The following is a 16532-nucleotide window of genomic DNA, read 5'->3' as shown; positions in this document are numbered from 1 at the left end:
AAGATCAACCTTTCTGTATTCAAGTTGGTACTTTCTTGGTAACAGAGGCTTTTAAAAATGCACGTGATGTTGGTAATTATAATTAAATGCATTTTGCTTAAAATTACTGGTAATTTCCTCTACTTGATAACAGTTTTACAAATGGTAGAGGTTTTGAGATGGTAGATAAAAAAAAACACAGTTTCCAAAAACTTGTATCTCCTTTTGCTCAAATCTGATGCAAGTGGATTTGTTTATAGAACAATGTGTAGTGCAGGCCAAAAGTAGATAATCATAGAAAAGAACTACAATAAAGTTTTTTCATTAACTAAAACCAACTCTGCCGTTATGCAGGCTCGTCAGTGCCCAACCCAGTGGAGTGTCCCATCGGGCTGCACTGTCCCCTGGGCTCCCCCACCCCCCAGGCCTGCCCCTCAGGACATTTCACCAACACTACAGCACAGCATCTGTGTGAGATCTGTCCACCAGGGTAAGTATAGTCACAGTACTAATTCCCCACCCCTAGGGGTCCCCCACCCCCAGGGCTCCCCCCACCCCCCAGACCGGCCCCTCAGGACACTTCACCAACACTACACCACAGCATCTGTGTGAAATATGTCCACCAGGGTAAGTGTTGTTGTAATGTTACAGTAATCTTATACTTCCTTCTGCTGGAAAGTTGGAAGAAAGTTTGGAGGAGATGGCATGTAAACATCACAAAATTGATTCAGTAGCCTTTAAGCTTAAGAGGATGCATATTATATTATCTTAAAAGTTCATCTGCGTTCGTAGAAGTCATTACGAAGCAAGGTTAAAACTGTCATTTCCAACAAAAGAAATTCCTGGAGTTGCACAGTCAAACTTTGGGCTAAGTTCAACTTCTTATGTTAGAATTACAGTTTAAACTGGCTTTAAGCTAATAAGATGCATGGATATAGATATGTTAATCATGTCCTGTCCTAATATCTCACCTGTACAGGTACTACTGCCTGCCAGAGAATGTGACCTCGGGTGACCCCCAGTCCGGGTACCATGCCTGTCCTGCCGGGTACTACTGTCCGGAGGGAATCGGTCTGGACTGGAAACCCTGCCCGGCCGGGACATTCAGCAACCAGCATAAACTCTACAGGGTAAACTCTTACACTTCATGCACAAACTCTTACACTAGTGCATCTTTTCGCAATCTGTGCAATAGAAACATATTCATGTGTTACAAAACCTCCACAATGTATTACCATATTTATAATGTAAACATGGTCTAGCAGAAGCTAAGATGATTTTTATCATACATTTTGTAAACACGTAGAGAGATTTGGGGTTTTGTACTGTTATGTCTTATGATGGGTGTAAACTAGACATAGTGATTGTCTATCTCTCCATTTTCTGTAAGTCTTTCTATTGCAGGAACCATACAAATTGAGTAGAATACAAAAATTTATGCTATTTTGCAGTCAACATTGTAGGTTCAGGCACTTTGCCAAGCAGGTTTTCTAAGCCCACAATGTAAATCCTTTTGTTGAATCCCCTATGCCAGCTTGACCAGTGTCAGGACTGCAGCGGAGGTTACTACTGCAGCGAACCCGCGGCCACCAACGTAACGGGGCCGTGTGCCGCGGGCTACTGGTGCGCCGCGGGCGTCGACAGGCCGAACCCTCACACACCTGGCAACAACGAGACCTACAACGACACCTGTCCTCTACTGGGGGGATTCACAGGTGGGTCAGCAAGTACCTGTTATATGCATGTCGTCATCTACCGATGTTACTAAATCAGGACTAAGTTATAATATTCATGTCTCTTTAGATTTCATGACAGCTGTCCTCTACTGGTCAAAAACTACCTGCATATCTTCATCAGCTATATACCATTATGATAGTAGGTACAGATATTGTGCCATTATCATCTGTCCACTAGTAACTTCCCCATATTCATAGTCCATATTTCAGTCCGGTCGTTCTTTCCCCAGTCTTCCTTTCTTTTACTTTATTACAACACTTTGATATGCCTGGAGTGGTGATCTAGTTTGATAGGGTTACATATCTCTTGAAGTTAAGTTGATAAACATATATTTCCCATTGCAGGAGTTGGAGGTGTGTGTCCGATTGGTTACCACTGCCCGGTTGGCACCGAGTATCCGCTCGGCTGCGAGGCTGGAACGTACCAAGACGAAACAGGGGAGAGCAGCTGCAAAGCGTGTCCCCCTGGGTACTACTGTCCCACTAACTCCTCCACATTTGCGGGGAACCCTTGTCCCTCCGGATACTACTGCCCGGAAGGCACCGGCAGGGAGGATGAGTTTGCGTGTCCGAGCGGCACGTTTAACCCTGTCACACGGCAGGCTAACAACACCGCCTGCCTCAGCTGCAGTCCCAGCCAATACTGCCAGGTGGCAGGCCTGTCCAGCACCACGGGCAACTGCAGGTGGGTGATACTCATTGTTTGCAAGTTTCTAGCTTCTTCACAGAAAATCTGCCATGTTCTCTTCGTGCACTGGCCTTCTGCTACTAGACATGATTCCTATATAGTAAAATTGATACATGTTTGTCATTGTATTTTCCCTTCAACCTGTTGCATGAGTAACCATGAAAACTATCCAGTGTAACAGCAAAGGATTGAATGAATGATTGAATGATTGATTGACTGATTTTCCATAAAAACAGTAACTGTTGGAAAATCACTATCTGTTGGACATGATTTTATGTGGCTTGAGTAACTGTTTTTTTGGCGTATCACCTGGATGTTTGACTTTTACCGACAATTTATTGACTGATTGATTGCCTCCCGTCCCAGTGAGGGTTACTACTGCAGCGGTGGTTCGGCCCACTTCATGCCGACTGACCCGGCCGTGGGAGGGCAGTGCCAGCGAGGTGACTACTGTCCCGCCGGCTCCGAGGCTCCGACCTCGTGCGACCCCGGCTGGTACTGCCCCACCGTGGGGCTGGCAGCTCCTACTGCTCAGTGCCAGCAAGGTGAGAAGTCAGCTCTCAAAATTCCTTGAAAAACTCTCAGCCTGATCTTCCTGTTCAATATCAACAGCCACAAGTTTGTTCCAGTTCAAAACCTTTTTTTATTTAACGGAGTTGTTCAATGCAAGGCCTATGCGACCACTTCTCGGCAATGAACTAGAAAGATGAGAGAAACATGGCTATGTCAGGAGATGGTGGTGAACGTTTGATTTGAAAGCCTGTAGATTGTAGGTTGGTGGGAAATACTTGTCAGGGATCCATGATAGAAAAAGTTACCAAATTTTCAACTGACCCTTTGGCCTTTTTATTTTAGCCTGACCAACTCAAACTCTGACACATTTCCTTACAGAAAAGTAATGCATGTTACAGAAGTTATCCTGTAGCGAAGAATAAAAGCCTTTCCTTGTTATTGCTAGAAAATATCCCACGTGACAATAACTTGCTGCTGTAACCCCCCCATCTTGTCCCCCCTGCAGGTTACTACTGCACGCTGGGTGCCTGGAAGAGCAACCCTACAGATAACACAACAGGAGACATCTGTCCCACCGGCCACTACTGCCCCACTGGCAGCTCAGCCGGAACCCCCTGTAACCAGGGTTACTACCTCAACACAACCGGCAACAGCCAGCCCACCAGCTGTGTCAGCTGCACACCAGGTGAACTGGCATTTCTCTGCCTTTCTTTGTTTTAATTACATGTGTTTCGGTGTCTTCTTCATGATCTAAGTGTGGAATTTTGGAAGGTCTCATCAGGAAGTTCTTGGTTTTGAAAGATTGGGAAAAAAATGCTGAAATCATCAGTGTTTCCAAAGATTGCTGAAAGCTCTAACGTTGAGCTCTTGCCTGCAGGTCAGTACTGTGGAGGGGAGGGCTTGGCTGAACCATCCGGAGACTGCACTCAGGGGTACTACTGTCCTACAGGCCAGGTCACACCTACACCTGGCAACTTCACCTGTCCTCAGGGACACTACTGTCCACAGGGGAGCAGCACACCTCAGCCATGCCCCTCAGGTAGGTAACCTCCGAACCTTAACCCCTAACCTCCAAACCTTAACCCTAACACCTGGTAACTACACCTGTCCACCACATCCTTCAGGTAGGTGCCATCTAACCCTGACTTGACTCCTAGTGTTATGCTAGAAGCAGATGTAATGCCATTTTGGGTCATTAGATGGCGCACTTGTACAGAGCAGTCCTTAACACTGTAAGTTGTTTTCCCCAGGTTCCTACCAGGACACGGCAGGGAAATGGACGTGTGATGACTGCCCTGCTGGGTTTTTCTGTAATGCCACCTTCGGTCCTGTAGTCTGGTACAACAGCTACACCTGCCCCATGGGGTACTACTGTCCTAACGGGACCAGGTACGCTGAGGAGTTCCCCTGTCCACCCGGGACTTTCAACAACCTCACAGGTGAGTTCAGCATGTAGGACACTCCAGAAACACCTGTGACAGGTGTATTCAACACCTTACAAAGATATCATAACCATAGTTCCACTGTCTAGAATTAAAAGAGGTTAAAGTAGTTTTTATGTTAGAACGAACAACAATCTGTCCATCCATCAGTCCCATAGGTAGTCGAAAGCTGTAGGGGCAGCATAGCATTTAACTAGAGATTTTCACCTTTTGCAGTCCTCTGCCAGCCTGGCCACCTTGTATAGTGTAAAATTAGCACAGGTCCTTTGCAAATATTCCACCCATTCCAAAACTTTACATTATGTAGTTGTAAAGCTCTGATAGAGTAATCTAGCTTTCTGACCTCACATTCTCACCTCCTGTCCCCAGGAATCCAGTCGGAGGCAGACTGTACGCCGTGCGTCGGACGTTACGCCTGTGACGAGTCGGGACTGGCCTCCCCGCCCCGGTTCTGTGCTGCCGGATACTTCTGCAGGGAGGGGGCCAACACTACTACTCCAACTCTGGGTAGGTTTAGTGGTAATCACTAACACTACAACTCCAACTCTGGGTAGGTTTAGTACTAATCACTAACACTACTACTCCAACTCTGGGTAGGTTTAGTACTAATCACTAACACTACAACTCCAACTCTGGGTAGGTTTAGTACTAATCACTAACACTACTACTCCAACTCTGGGTAGGTTTAGTACTAATCACTAACACTGCAACTCCAACTCTGGGTAGGGAAAATCTAAACATGATATTGCCAAAAGGTCTACAGTTATGTATTTAATGCCTCATAAATAAACCTTATTTGTAATTTTGAAATACATACACTTAGCACCATTTCAAACCAGACTCAAATTGGTCCTGCTGCTCAGATGGAACAAAAGAGGCTCATTTTCATAAACGAAGTCATTATTTTGCAATGATCAGCTCTAACATGCACCTCTTACACAAAATTTAAATTTATCCCTGATTTTGCTTTGCTTTGCGAAGAGTTTACTTTGATTAACCCTACCCATTATTTCCTAGCAATTTGCCCGCACAAATATGCATGCTTGAATGTTCTTGTTTTCTCCTCAGGCCCCAACGCTGACATCTGCCCTGCCGGGTCCTACTGTCCTGAGGGAACAGACGAGCCGATCTCCTGCCCAGAGGGAACCTTCAGCCCTACTGCTGGGCTACAGACTGTGGGGGAATGTCTCAACTGTACAGCAGGCAGCTTCTGCAACCAAACAGGTATCGGAATAGAATGTTAAGTGCATCACACACGATTTCTATATGTACCCACACATACAAGCTGTTTCGGAAACTGACAGAATTTAGCCATGCTGTGCCATGCCATGCCATTTTTCCAATAATTTTTCAATAGTATTTTTGTCTTTTTAGATCTTTTGAAGGTTTGACATTACTTTACTTCCTCATGCATAAGCTAGCAGAAGTATATTTCTGTCATATTTGAATGTGAAACAATTTCTGTGCCTACTATGAAACCATCTCTGTGCCTATGCATGTGTAAGTGCCACATATTACAGCCTGTTCCCCCCCATCACCTGTAGGCCTGACTGCTGTGAGTGGGCTTTGTCTGCCCCGATATTACTGTGTGGAAGGGTCCACTCGCCCTGACCAGCAAATCTGCCCGGAGGGACACTACTGCGGAGAGGGCACCTTCGATCCCTCCCCCTGTCCTAATGGTACATTCTCCAACTCCACTGGGCTGGATAGTGAGTCGGGCTGTACCCACTGCACTCCGGGGAGGTACTGCGAGGGACTGGGACTCACCGAGCCAACTGATCTGTGCCAAGCAGGTAAGTTATAAAATAAGATTATGTGTTTTTCACAAGTATTGAGCTCATGCACACTACGTATCAACTTAGACTTGCCCCCACAAATGTATCTAATAAAAAAATAATCAGATAGCGTTTGACATGGAAAAGCTATGCTACCTACTGGAGGGATTGTAGCAATAAGGTGGCACAGCAGAATGTATTATGATTACCACAGTTAAATGTTTACCATTGTTCCATTGAAAGACTACCAAGATACAGAGTATTGCACATCAGAACTGACCGATTGGGTAATTTCCGACAACTCTGTACCTTGCAGGTTTTTGCTGTCTACAGGTTACTATGATAATTATTATTCCTGTTCTAGACCAATCAGTTTCTGTATAACAGTTGCAATTTGCATAAAATGTTGACCAATTCAGTTGAGTCTAACAACACCAAACTCCCCCCATAGGTTACTACTGTCCACGCGGCTCCAGCCAGCCCAACCCTGTTGTCTGTCCCCCGGGGAAACACTGTCCTGAGGGAAGTGCCGAGCCGCAGGACTGTCCTGCTGGGTTCTACGTCGACACGGAAGGAGCCGCCAAGTGCACACCTTGTCCTGCAGGTGGGGTTTTTAAGACACTTGTACCTGTCCTTGGTGCTGAACTTCTGCTGTTGTTGTCCGTTGTTGTTATGCCTAGCATTTTCCAATGTCCTGAAGTATCCCTGTCCTGCAGGTGGGTTTTTTTAAGACTATACAGAGCAGAAAATTAGGAACACTTTGGCTATCCTGTATCAAGGCCTCACTGACTGTATCCTCAATTTTTCTTCATCAGTTTTCCTTTCCTTGGTACCAAACTTCTGTTGTTATGATAAGATGGTCCTTGTCCTGCAGGGGCTTTTTTTAAAGTTTGGAAGGGGCTAAAAATTTGCTCCAATCGTGATAATTCTAACAGTTTGGCCTTCCTTTCCTAAGGCATTACTGTTGCTATGATCATATTTTTTTCCTTTATCAGTCAGACCTATTCTTAGAGCTGAACTTCTGCTGTAACATCAACCCTATTCTCAGCATCTGAAAGCATCTGAAAGAGTCAGGGAGGCAGATGTTTAGATTTTAGTCACCCCTGTCCCTGGTGCTGAAATTCTGCTGTTATTACTACAGGCTGCCTTCAGTTACCACAGTTATTCACTGGGGATGGTTAAGTTGATACAGAAACCTGATATTCTAGTCATCCCTCTCCCTGGTGCTAAGAAAGTTTTTATAATAACTCATCACCTTCCATTCCCAGAGTAAGATTTATTGTGAATAGTTTAGATACAGAAAGCTAGTCATTACTGGTTCTTGTAAAACTGCTGCAATGGTAACATATTACCCTCGGTTCCCAGGTTCCTACTGTATCCCTGAGAACGTTGTGGAAGGGGATGCTTCAACGTCGTACTTCCCGTGTCCCGAGGGTTACTTCTGTCCCAACGGCACTGGCCACAACTGGCAGCCCTGCCCAGCTGGCAGCTTCAGCAATGATACAGGTAGGAAATAAGTGATAGGCCAACTAATGTATGTATGAAGTTGATTTTACAGGTTTTAAATACAGTAATGTGTGAAGACCTCTGCAAGGTTGTGTTTGCCAAGTCTGCATGATACACAATGTACACAATTCAGCCTGTATCTGTTGTAACTTCCTCCCTACAGGACTAAGCCAGGCTGTAGAGTGCACACCCTGCTCACCAGGCATGTACTGCCAGGGTACAGACTAACCGAACCCACGGCACAGTGCTGGGAGCGGTACTACTGTGTTCACAACCTTCCACATTAAATCTGTACTTACTAAATGTACAGTAACTGTACATGTAACTTTCTCCCTACAGGACTAAGAGAGGCAGTGGAGTGCACACCGTGTTTACCAGGCATGTACTGCCAGGGTACAGCACTAACTGAGCCCACAGCACAGTGTTGGGAGTGGTAATACCGTGTTCACAATCTTCCACATTAAACCTGTACTTACTAATGTACTGTACCTGTGACTTTTTCCCTACAGGACTGCAGGAGGCTTTACAGTGCACACCATGTTCACCAGGCATGTACTGCCAGGGTACCGCACTAACCGAACCCACGGCTCAATGCTGGGAGCGGTACTACTGCGTGTCTGGAGTGGACCGGCCCAACCCCCTGATGCTTAACGACTCCCAATGTCCGGCTGACACCGTCCACCCGATCATCGGTCACATCTGTCCTGCTGGACACTACTGCCCCACCGGAACCATCTTCCCACAAGGTACACTTTGTAGTTTTTTTTTCTAATCAGTGCAAAATGAACCTGGTGTTAACATCGTAATATCGATGATTTTCGGCTCAGTATAATGTCACATGTATAATTTACCTCACCTGATTACATTATACCTAATACATAATAACATGGTACATATTTGTATGAAACAAACAATTAAAGAAAGTAGAAAAGTCTCTAACAGGAATCTGTTTACTGCAGTCTTGAACTTACAAATGTAGTCATATTAGGACTGTCAGGGAAGACCAAGGCTGGTAAAATTCCACAGCCTGCTAGTCCTTGGTACATATGAAGACATGTGAAGCTGAGTGTTGGATCTCAGATGTTCACAGCTCGTACCACAGGTTCAACAACTGTCTTCTTTTGCTTAAAGACTGCTTTTAGATGTAAAGCCCAACCTCAAGGTGCACATCATTTGGTTTTAGATTTTAGTACAGTACACTACTTTCAGTACTCAAACCACAAGATTAGAAACTGTGTTTGATCATAAGTTGCTTTTTGAAAATTAAGGATAACTTCTGCCATTGCTTAATATGATCTATTCCAGCATTGCCCAAATTATTCTGTCCTTGTAGAAAAGTTATTGATAGAATTTGTTGAAAATTGATAGCAGAAATTTAGGAGAGTATCTTTGAGAACTTGTGTGAGCAGCAAGCAAGCTGATGTTAACCTCTTCACATTTTATATAGTGCAGCACAGTACATTACTCATGTGTCATTCCTCCTCCAGGCTGTGATGCCGGTACTTACAATGATCTGACCGGTCAGTTTGAGTGCCAGCCGTGTCCAGCTGGTCACTTCTGCTACGCCAACACCACCGACTACACGCCCAACAACTGCCCAGCTGGTCACTACTGCCCGCACGGCACCACAGACCCGCATGAGTTTGCCTGTCCAAATGGTGAGCCTGAAACGTTTTTAAACATTTACAAATGTGAGTCTAACTTGTACTTAGCCAACACAGCATAGCACACCATACAATTGAAACCATAGACATCCTGTATCTGTAGTTAAACTGCCCTTTGCCAAAACTATTAAGCTGTTGTGTTACGCCAAAGGGCTATATAAACTGGCTATACTGATACAGATACAGAACACACCAGCTTTGCAGCCAAGCAGCACGGTGGCAGCTGGCACATTACACCAAACGACTTGTTGTTACACCTAACATCCACATACCATGTGTTGTGACTGTGAAAAATTAAGCACACTAAATTCTTCTTGTCATCAAAAACAGGAACTTTCAACAACCACACCGGCCAGGATGACCTGCAGGACTGTGAACCCTGCAGCCCGGGGATGTACTGTGAGGGGTCGGGCAACACCCACCCTACAGGCCCGTGTGACGAGGGATGGTACTGCACAGAAGGGTCGCTGGACAAACAGGTAGGGACTTGCCTGGGTTGTTAAAGACCCACGCTTTGACCCTGCCCCACAGGAATGTACTTCCCCCTTTCTTCCAGTGACAACTGCGGGCACAGTTACAAAACTTGTCAGACAGCGTCATTTTTAGTTAGAGGAACAGCTTTGCAAGTTGTACATGGAAGTGTTATACACTACATTTTTTCTGACTGCAAAACTTCAGATGAGTCAAAATTTTGGAAACACTGCAAATATACAAGCCTCCATACTACAACCTTCTCAATGAAAATGCAAAATGCAGAATGCGGATTGGTATTTCAAACACTGACTACACACAGAACTCCAAGACGAGGTCTTTACTGGGTTGAAGAAGAGACAGAGTGCATCTCAAAAGCTCCAGTGTAGCTGAACTTCCATTGTGTATTTTTGTATAAATATTTTGTCAAAAGACTACACTGATGTTCCTCCTCTTGTTGTCCAGCCCACAGCAAACGGTGGTCAGTGCCAGCCGGGCGAGTTCTGCCCCGAAGGCTCGTCTGCCCCACAGAACTGCACGGCTGGGTTTTACTGCGACGTCCCGGGTCTGAATGCTACAGCTGGGTCGTGCCAGGCTGGGTCGTACTGTCCCACTGGGTCTTCTTCACCCACCCAGGTAAGGTACAGGGAACACCAGATAAACATAATCTGATGTGGAACTATAATCTCTTAGACTGTGGCTGGTTGATTATATACAATTCAACATTTTGATGTTAAACTGGTGTCAACTGTTGATAAAACCAAGATCAATAATATGGTAGTTATGTCTACAGAAATTATTACAGAAATCAAGCTGCATACTATTAATGCCAAAACATGTTGCTGTGTTTTTGTTTTTAGATTCTCAAATAAAGCTTCACAGTTTCTAAAGAACCAAAGTGAAAAACCAGGCCCTGCTCCTCGTATCTGATGCCCAAATTTTGCCACACAGGTTGAATGTCCGGCAGGTTACTACTGCCCCAGTGAGAGTGGGTTCCCCCTGCCGTGTGCTAACGGCACCTACAGCCCCACCCGAGGTCTGACAGAGGAGTCCCTGTGTCACCCCTGCACTGCCGGCTGGTTCTGTAACGGCACGGCTCTCACTGCACCTTCTGGACAGTGCTACCCAGGTAAGCAAAACTTTATTTTTTTATTTATTGGTTCAACTGTACAGTGGACAGCCAAGGTTGCCCAACTTGTTCCAAGACTATTATAAAGGGCTAACCTTGGGGACAAAGACAACAACCTACATAGTTACGTACATACAGTTTTACTAAGCAAAACAATATGTACGTCATGTAACTATCAAATTATGACATATCAGTTGCTTGGTCTTTGGTGAAAGACAGTGGATGTTATATGAAATGGCTGACTCTTAAGAAAATTCATCTACATATATTCTGTTACCAGCAAGTGATATCAAATTATTTATTAGATTGAACATAAGAGAATTATCATCACCATGAAAGTTCTGCATGTTTTCTTTGTGCAAAATGTAATATTTTCCAAATACATGACCTGTGATTTAATCAAAACCAGCTAATCGCACAAACACCAACTCAGCATCTAGAAGTTCCCAATACTATCCCTAAGAATTCAGGCATAGATGTACATGTAGCCAGAGTTCTGAGTACGATATAAACCTCTCCATGCTGTCCTGTTTGGCAGGTTACTACTGTCCGGAGGGCCAGAGCGTCCCCACGGCGTACGTGTGCCCCCAAGGTCACGAGTGTGCGGAGGGGACCGGGCCGGAACCCAAGCGCTGCGACAGTGGCTACTACCAGGACCTGCTGACCCAGGCCAGCTGCAAACCCTGCCCTGCCGGTCAGAACTACTTACTGGCTTTTATTTATAAGAAATCAACAATCTATCTGAAAATGAGGAAGATCTGGTTGTCAAGTTTTCATTTACACACTCAGATGTTTTACAGGGAAATGGCCTTCTGCATTGTTAATCAAGTGTCACTGATACAAACATGTCTTTTATGTAAAGACTCCTACATAACGACAATTGCAGCTTCAATGAAACTGACCAAAATTAGGGTTCTTATTTTGGGGATGTTTAACTGAGTATATTTTTAATTTAATTGTAATGATGAACTTCCATGCTAAGCATTGACTCCCGTTCCCCAGGTTACTTCTGTGACAACACGGCGCAGGCCGTCACTGATCTGTCCGGCTCCTCCTGTCCCGAGGGACACTACTGTCCCAACCGGACCGAGCGGGCCAACCAGTACCCCTGTTCCATCGGGACATACAACAACCAGACAAACCGGGAGAGCCAGGAGAGCTGCCTGCCATGTCCACCCAAATACTACTGCTCTGTACCTGGTCTGGCTACACCTGGGGAGGGGCAGTGCTACGCTGGGTAGGTGTTAACATGTTATAATCATTAATGTAGACATATAGAACAAATGAGCTGCCTGCCATGTCCACCCAAATACTACTGCTCCGTACCTGGTCTGGCTACACCTGGGGAGGGGCAGTGCTACGCTGGGTAGGTGTTATGTACTGTTTATGGTATAATGAAAATAATGGTTCTGAGACATAAACAATAAGGAGTTAAACTTCCCACACAAAATGTACAACTAGACAAGCCAAGGTTTTCAAACAAGTCTTCTGCCTATGTGTGCAGCAAGTCGCTTTAAGGTAATTTTAAAGGTGTTTCAGCTCAACAGCATTTTTCCTTTCCTGTAACTGTATGGTACTAAGTTAGCATTGTGATAACTCTTGTAACTTACCATCATTTATCGCCTTATGTATTGTCTTTTTCTACAGGTACTACTGCAATGGTAGTGTGATCACCCCCACCCCCTCAGAAACCATCTGCCCCAGGGGTAACTACTGCCCCCAGGGGTCCTACCAGCCCACCCCCTGCCCCTCGGGCAGCATCTCCACCGGGGTGGGGAACCAGAATGTGTCTGACTGTGACCCTTGCGACCCCGGGCAGTACTGCACCCCAGAGTCGTCACTAACAGGTCAGTCTTCAGCATTTATTTTTACTAAAGTGTTGAATGCATTCTCATGCGTTGAGGATGGAAACTGCCTTATAGCAGTCATACAATAGAACTGAACATACATGTACAATGTCATATACGTATACTAATGGTATGAATCTGGCCGAGCACTCAACTTCCTACCAATTGACTAGAATGCATTGCAACTCTCAACTCTCTTCCCTCAAAATTCAATAAAGTGGCAAAATTTATGTAATCAACTATAGTATCAAATGATAGAATTTGCACATAAAAGTCAAGTCAAATTGACTTGACTTTTAAATTGACTTGACTTTTATGTGCAAATTCTATCATTATTTGATGCCTTTATTCTACTTTGAAAAAGACCCATAAACCTAGTCTGGGACCTAGGCACTAATCAACACTGTATTCTGCTGTTCCTCTATAGGCCAGAGCAGGGACTGCGACCCAGGCTACATCTGTGTCCTGGGTTCCTCGGTCCCCAACCCCACGGACGGGGTCATGGGTCACATCTGTCCCGTGGGACACTTCTGTCCCGCCGCGGCAGTGACTGAGCAGCCGTGCGACAAGGGTACCTACCAGCCGTACCAGGGGCAGGGGAACTGTACGGAGTGCCCCCAGGGGACCACCTGTCCGCACAGGGGTATGAATGACACCCTGCCCTGCCCTGCAGGTTACTACTGCCACCCAGGCACAGGCGACAACGGGAACCCGTGCCCCATTGGTGAGCAGGCTTCATTCACTACACGTAACGATAACTCTGGCAAACCTCTGCTTTTACCTTTCTAGCAAAAAAGGAAGATCTGAGTATTTGTTTGACCATTGGTTTAGCTATTGTGATTTGCAAGAAGGACAGATTGTAGAAGAAACTTGCGAAGGAACTAGATCTACTGTAACAGTTGTGTGTATGCCTGATTGGCTAATATTTTAATCAGGGTATTGCTGTAAGACTGTAAAACTGTTTGGACATCTAAAATCAAATATATGTTTTCAGCTTTCTTATTTACCTTCTCTTTTCCAACAGGCTACTACAGTAACTACACAGGCCTGAGTGAAGAGTCTGGCTGCCTGCGGTGCCCACCTGGTTACTACTGTAACGAGACCGGACAGGAGTACCCCACAGGCCACTGCAGCGCCGGCTACCTCTGTCTGAACGGTTCCCGGTCAGCCACGCCTAGCGACGGGGTCAACGAACCCTGTCAGAAGGGATACTACTGTCCCAAAGGTAAGGCCACTTCCGACAAGTGCATCACACCCTTGACAAAGGTTGACGAGATTGACTAAAAATTCATGGTTCCTTTATTGTGTTGGAACAAAGCTACAATTAATATTTTGCCATACCTACAGTTTAGAGCAACCCTGTACGTGGCAGTTATCTTCTGGTTGCGCCACTTGTCTAGCCACAAGACCACGCTAATTGTGACATCACTGCTGGCTATATAACCGTCATTACTTGTTGTCTTGATTCAATAACTCTCACAATGTTAATAAGTTGACTTGCCTTGTAGTTCTAAGTTTATTCATTTGTTTCTCAAATTGTATTATGTGATTATTTTGATTACTTTTTGTATTGCTTTGTCATTTTATTGGCATGGCGGCTTTGAAAAGGTGTTTCTTGTCAGAAACACCAGTCCTGTTTCGCCATGCCATCCACAGTGCATTTTTGTACGTGGTAAAACTTAACAAATAAATAAATAAATATCTTTTAACTGTTTATTTCTGCAGGAGCCATCGCAGCCATCGCCTGCCCAGCCGGCACCATGAACCCCGACACCCACGGGCGGAACGTGTCAGACTGCCGACCCTGTTCCCCAGGGTACTACTGCGGAACCACGGGTCTGTCTGAGCCCACCGGGCCGTGTGACGAGAACTTCTATTGCCCCGACTTTGCAGAGATTGACAACCCACAGCCAGCTGCCTTTGCCTGTCCTGCTGGATCCTTCTGTCCCAACACCACTTCCTGGCCACATGGGTGCCCTCCAGGTAAGGATGGGGTCTTCAAGTTACATTCCAGACAGGAATAATTACAGTCTTGCAAAATGAGCAAAGCTGCTTCTTCTTGTAAATAAAAAGTAAGGGCTCTCATCATTCCCTGATTTTCTCTCATTTTTCCCAGGCACCTACCAGACTTCAACGGGCAGCAATGACTGCGACCCTTGCCCCGCGGGGTCCTTCTGTATCGGCAACTCGACAACCCCCGAGCCCTGCCTGGCTTACTCCTATTGCCCTGCAGGTTCAGACTACCCCATGCTCTGTCCAAACGGCACACACACGCTGGCCGGAGTTACAGGCCTGGAACGGCCTGATCAGTGCCAGCAGTGCCCTACAGGTAAAACGTAAATCTTTCTTCAGCATGAAAGTTCATCTGAGTTGGTAAATTACATTATGCAGAATTTTAAACTGTTCTCCAACTCATAAATTTACTCACCGGAATTTTCGACTGAATCACTCAGTCTTCCTCAGGGCAAAATCACGTGTTCACAGCATTTGGGTCAGATAGCTGAGGAAGACTGAGTGATTCAGTCGAAAATTCCGGTGAGTAAAATTATGAGTTGGAGAACATTTTAAAATTCTGCATAATGTAAATCTTTCTTTTCAAACCTCAGCTGGCAGTTCAACTTGACTGAGACGTATGCAGTGTAGTGGCTAGAAAGAAGTCTGTTTGTCAGGATTCTGAAGAAAGACCTGCTTGTAGCACAGTTTGACGACTACATGTATTGTTTTCCACAGAAATCATCCTATAGAAATAGGACACATTACATATTATTTTTTCTATTTTATTTTTTTCAACACCAAAAAGCAAACCTTGCAGCAGGGATGAGAATCCCTGACTTGGAAGAGTTTGCGTACAGAATAAAAAGTTACAATAGACATTGTAATACATCAATACTAGACATTATAATACATTATAATACGTAAAATATATATTATATTATATTATATATAACTAATGTAAAATGTTTCTGGAGACTGTATGGCAGGTTACCTGTGTGTGTGTGTTATATCTCTCCTGTTGTTTCTCCCAGGTAAATACTGTTTAGGCGGGCGTGAGGCTGGTGACTGTACAGCAGGTTACCTGTGCTACAGCGGCAGTGACACACCCACACCAGATGGCTCTGACCCCACCATGGGCCAGCCTTGTCCCTATGGCTACTACTGTCTGGAAGGTGAGTGCTATCAATCTTTCAGACCAAATCTGGCCAATGAAAATTGAAACTTTTTAAATTTGAATGGTGATAATTTAAGAACATGTCTACAGATCCTACAACCCTAAGCAATATGCTTATTCATGATGGGCCATAATATCACTGAGGAGTTATCACAGTGACCACAATAAGTCTTGTTTAATCCCCCCCCCTCAGGTGCATTGGATGTGTCCCGCTGCCCCCCTGGCCTGGTAGTGGACAGAGAGGGGGCTGCCTCGAATGCGGAATGTTCCACTTGTCCTGCGGGTAAAATCTGCACGGCTAATGACACGGTCCCTCAGGACTGCACCCCCGGGTACTACTGCCCGTACGACCACCCCAAAACCGCCTGCCCCAATGCCACCTACTCCGCGGAGCCTGGCGCCACAAACATGAGCACCTGCCTGCCCTGTCCTGCCGGCTACTGGTGCAAGTATCAAGGTTCGTTCTTTCTTTTCATCATAATTATTGATGTGAATTTCAATCTTAAAATGTGTGTTTAACAGGAGATGGCCACAGTAACCAAGTATTATGCTTTTGCCAGATCCTCAAATAAGCATGCAAATGTAATATGAAGTAGGAAGGTTTGCTCTTCTA

At 45.3% G+C, this 16532-nt stretch overlaps 1 protein-coding gene across 1 annotated transcript in view; it reads left to right on the top strand.

The window, feature by feature from the left end:
* LOC109475082 overlaps positions 1–16532 on the top strand; it is a 130278-nt gene that overhangs the window by 75091 nt on the left and 38655 nt on the right. The window contains exons 93-119 of the mRNA XM_019775624.1: positions 334–469; positions 959–1109; positions 1514–1694; positions 2061–2400; positions 2770–2948; positions 3422–3601; positions 3794–3955; positions 4167–4355; positions 4728–4865; positions 5427–5582; positions 5903–6151; positions 6585–6737; positions 7499–7639; positions 8149–8385; positions 9127–9297; positions 9634–9782; positions 10240–10410; positions 10726–10903; positions 11442–11597; positions 11906–12140; positions 12551–12750; positions 13178–13474; positions 13775–13975; positions 14476–14733; positions 14867–15079; positions 15777–15917; positions 16113–16376. Of these exons, the coding sequence (XP_019631183.1) occupies positions 334–469; positions 959–1109; positions 1514–1694; positions 2061–2400; positions 2770–2948; positions 3422–3601; positions 3794–3955; positions 4167–4355; positions 4728–4865; positions 5427–5582; positions 5903–6151; positions 6585–6737; positions 7499–7639; positions 8149–8385; positions 9127–9297; positions 9634–9782; positions 10240–10410; positions 10726–10903; positions 11442–11597; positions 11906–12140; positions 12551–12750; positions 13178–13474; positions 13775–13975; positions 14476–14733; positions 14867–15079; positions 15777–15917; positions 16113–16376 (5226 nt within the window). The remainder of the gene's footprint in view (positions 1–333; positions 470–958; positions 1110–1513; positions 1695–2060; positions 2401–2769; positions 2949–3421; positions 3602–3793; positions 3956–4166; positions 4356–4727; positions 4866–5426; positions 5583–5902; positions 6152–6584; positions 6738–7498; positions 7640–8148; positions 8386–9126; positions 9298–9633; positions 9783–10239; positions 10411–10725; positions 10904–11441; positions 11598–11905; positions 12141–12550; positions 12751–13177; positions 13475–13774; positions 13976–14475; positions 14734–14866; positions 15080–15776; positions 15918–16112; positions 16377–16532) is intronic.

This window comes from Branchiostoma belcheri, unplaced genomic scaffold, assembly GCF_001625305.1.
Source record: "Branchiostoma belcheri isolate BF01 breed outbred unplaced genomic scaffold, Haploidv18h27 scaffold325, whole genome shotgun sequence".
Taxonomy (NCBI): Eukaryota; Metazoa; Chordata; class Leptocardii; order Amphioxiformes; family Branchiostomatidae; genus Branchiostoma; species Branchiostoma belcheri.
The sequence above is the reverse complement of the archived record's forward strand: the minus strand, read 5'-3'. Positions and strand labels throughout refer to the sequence as shown.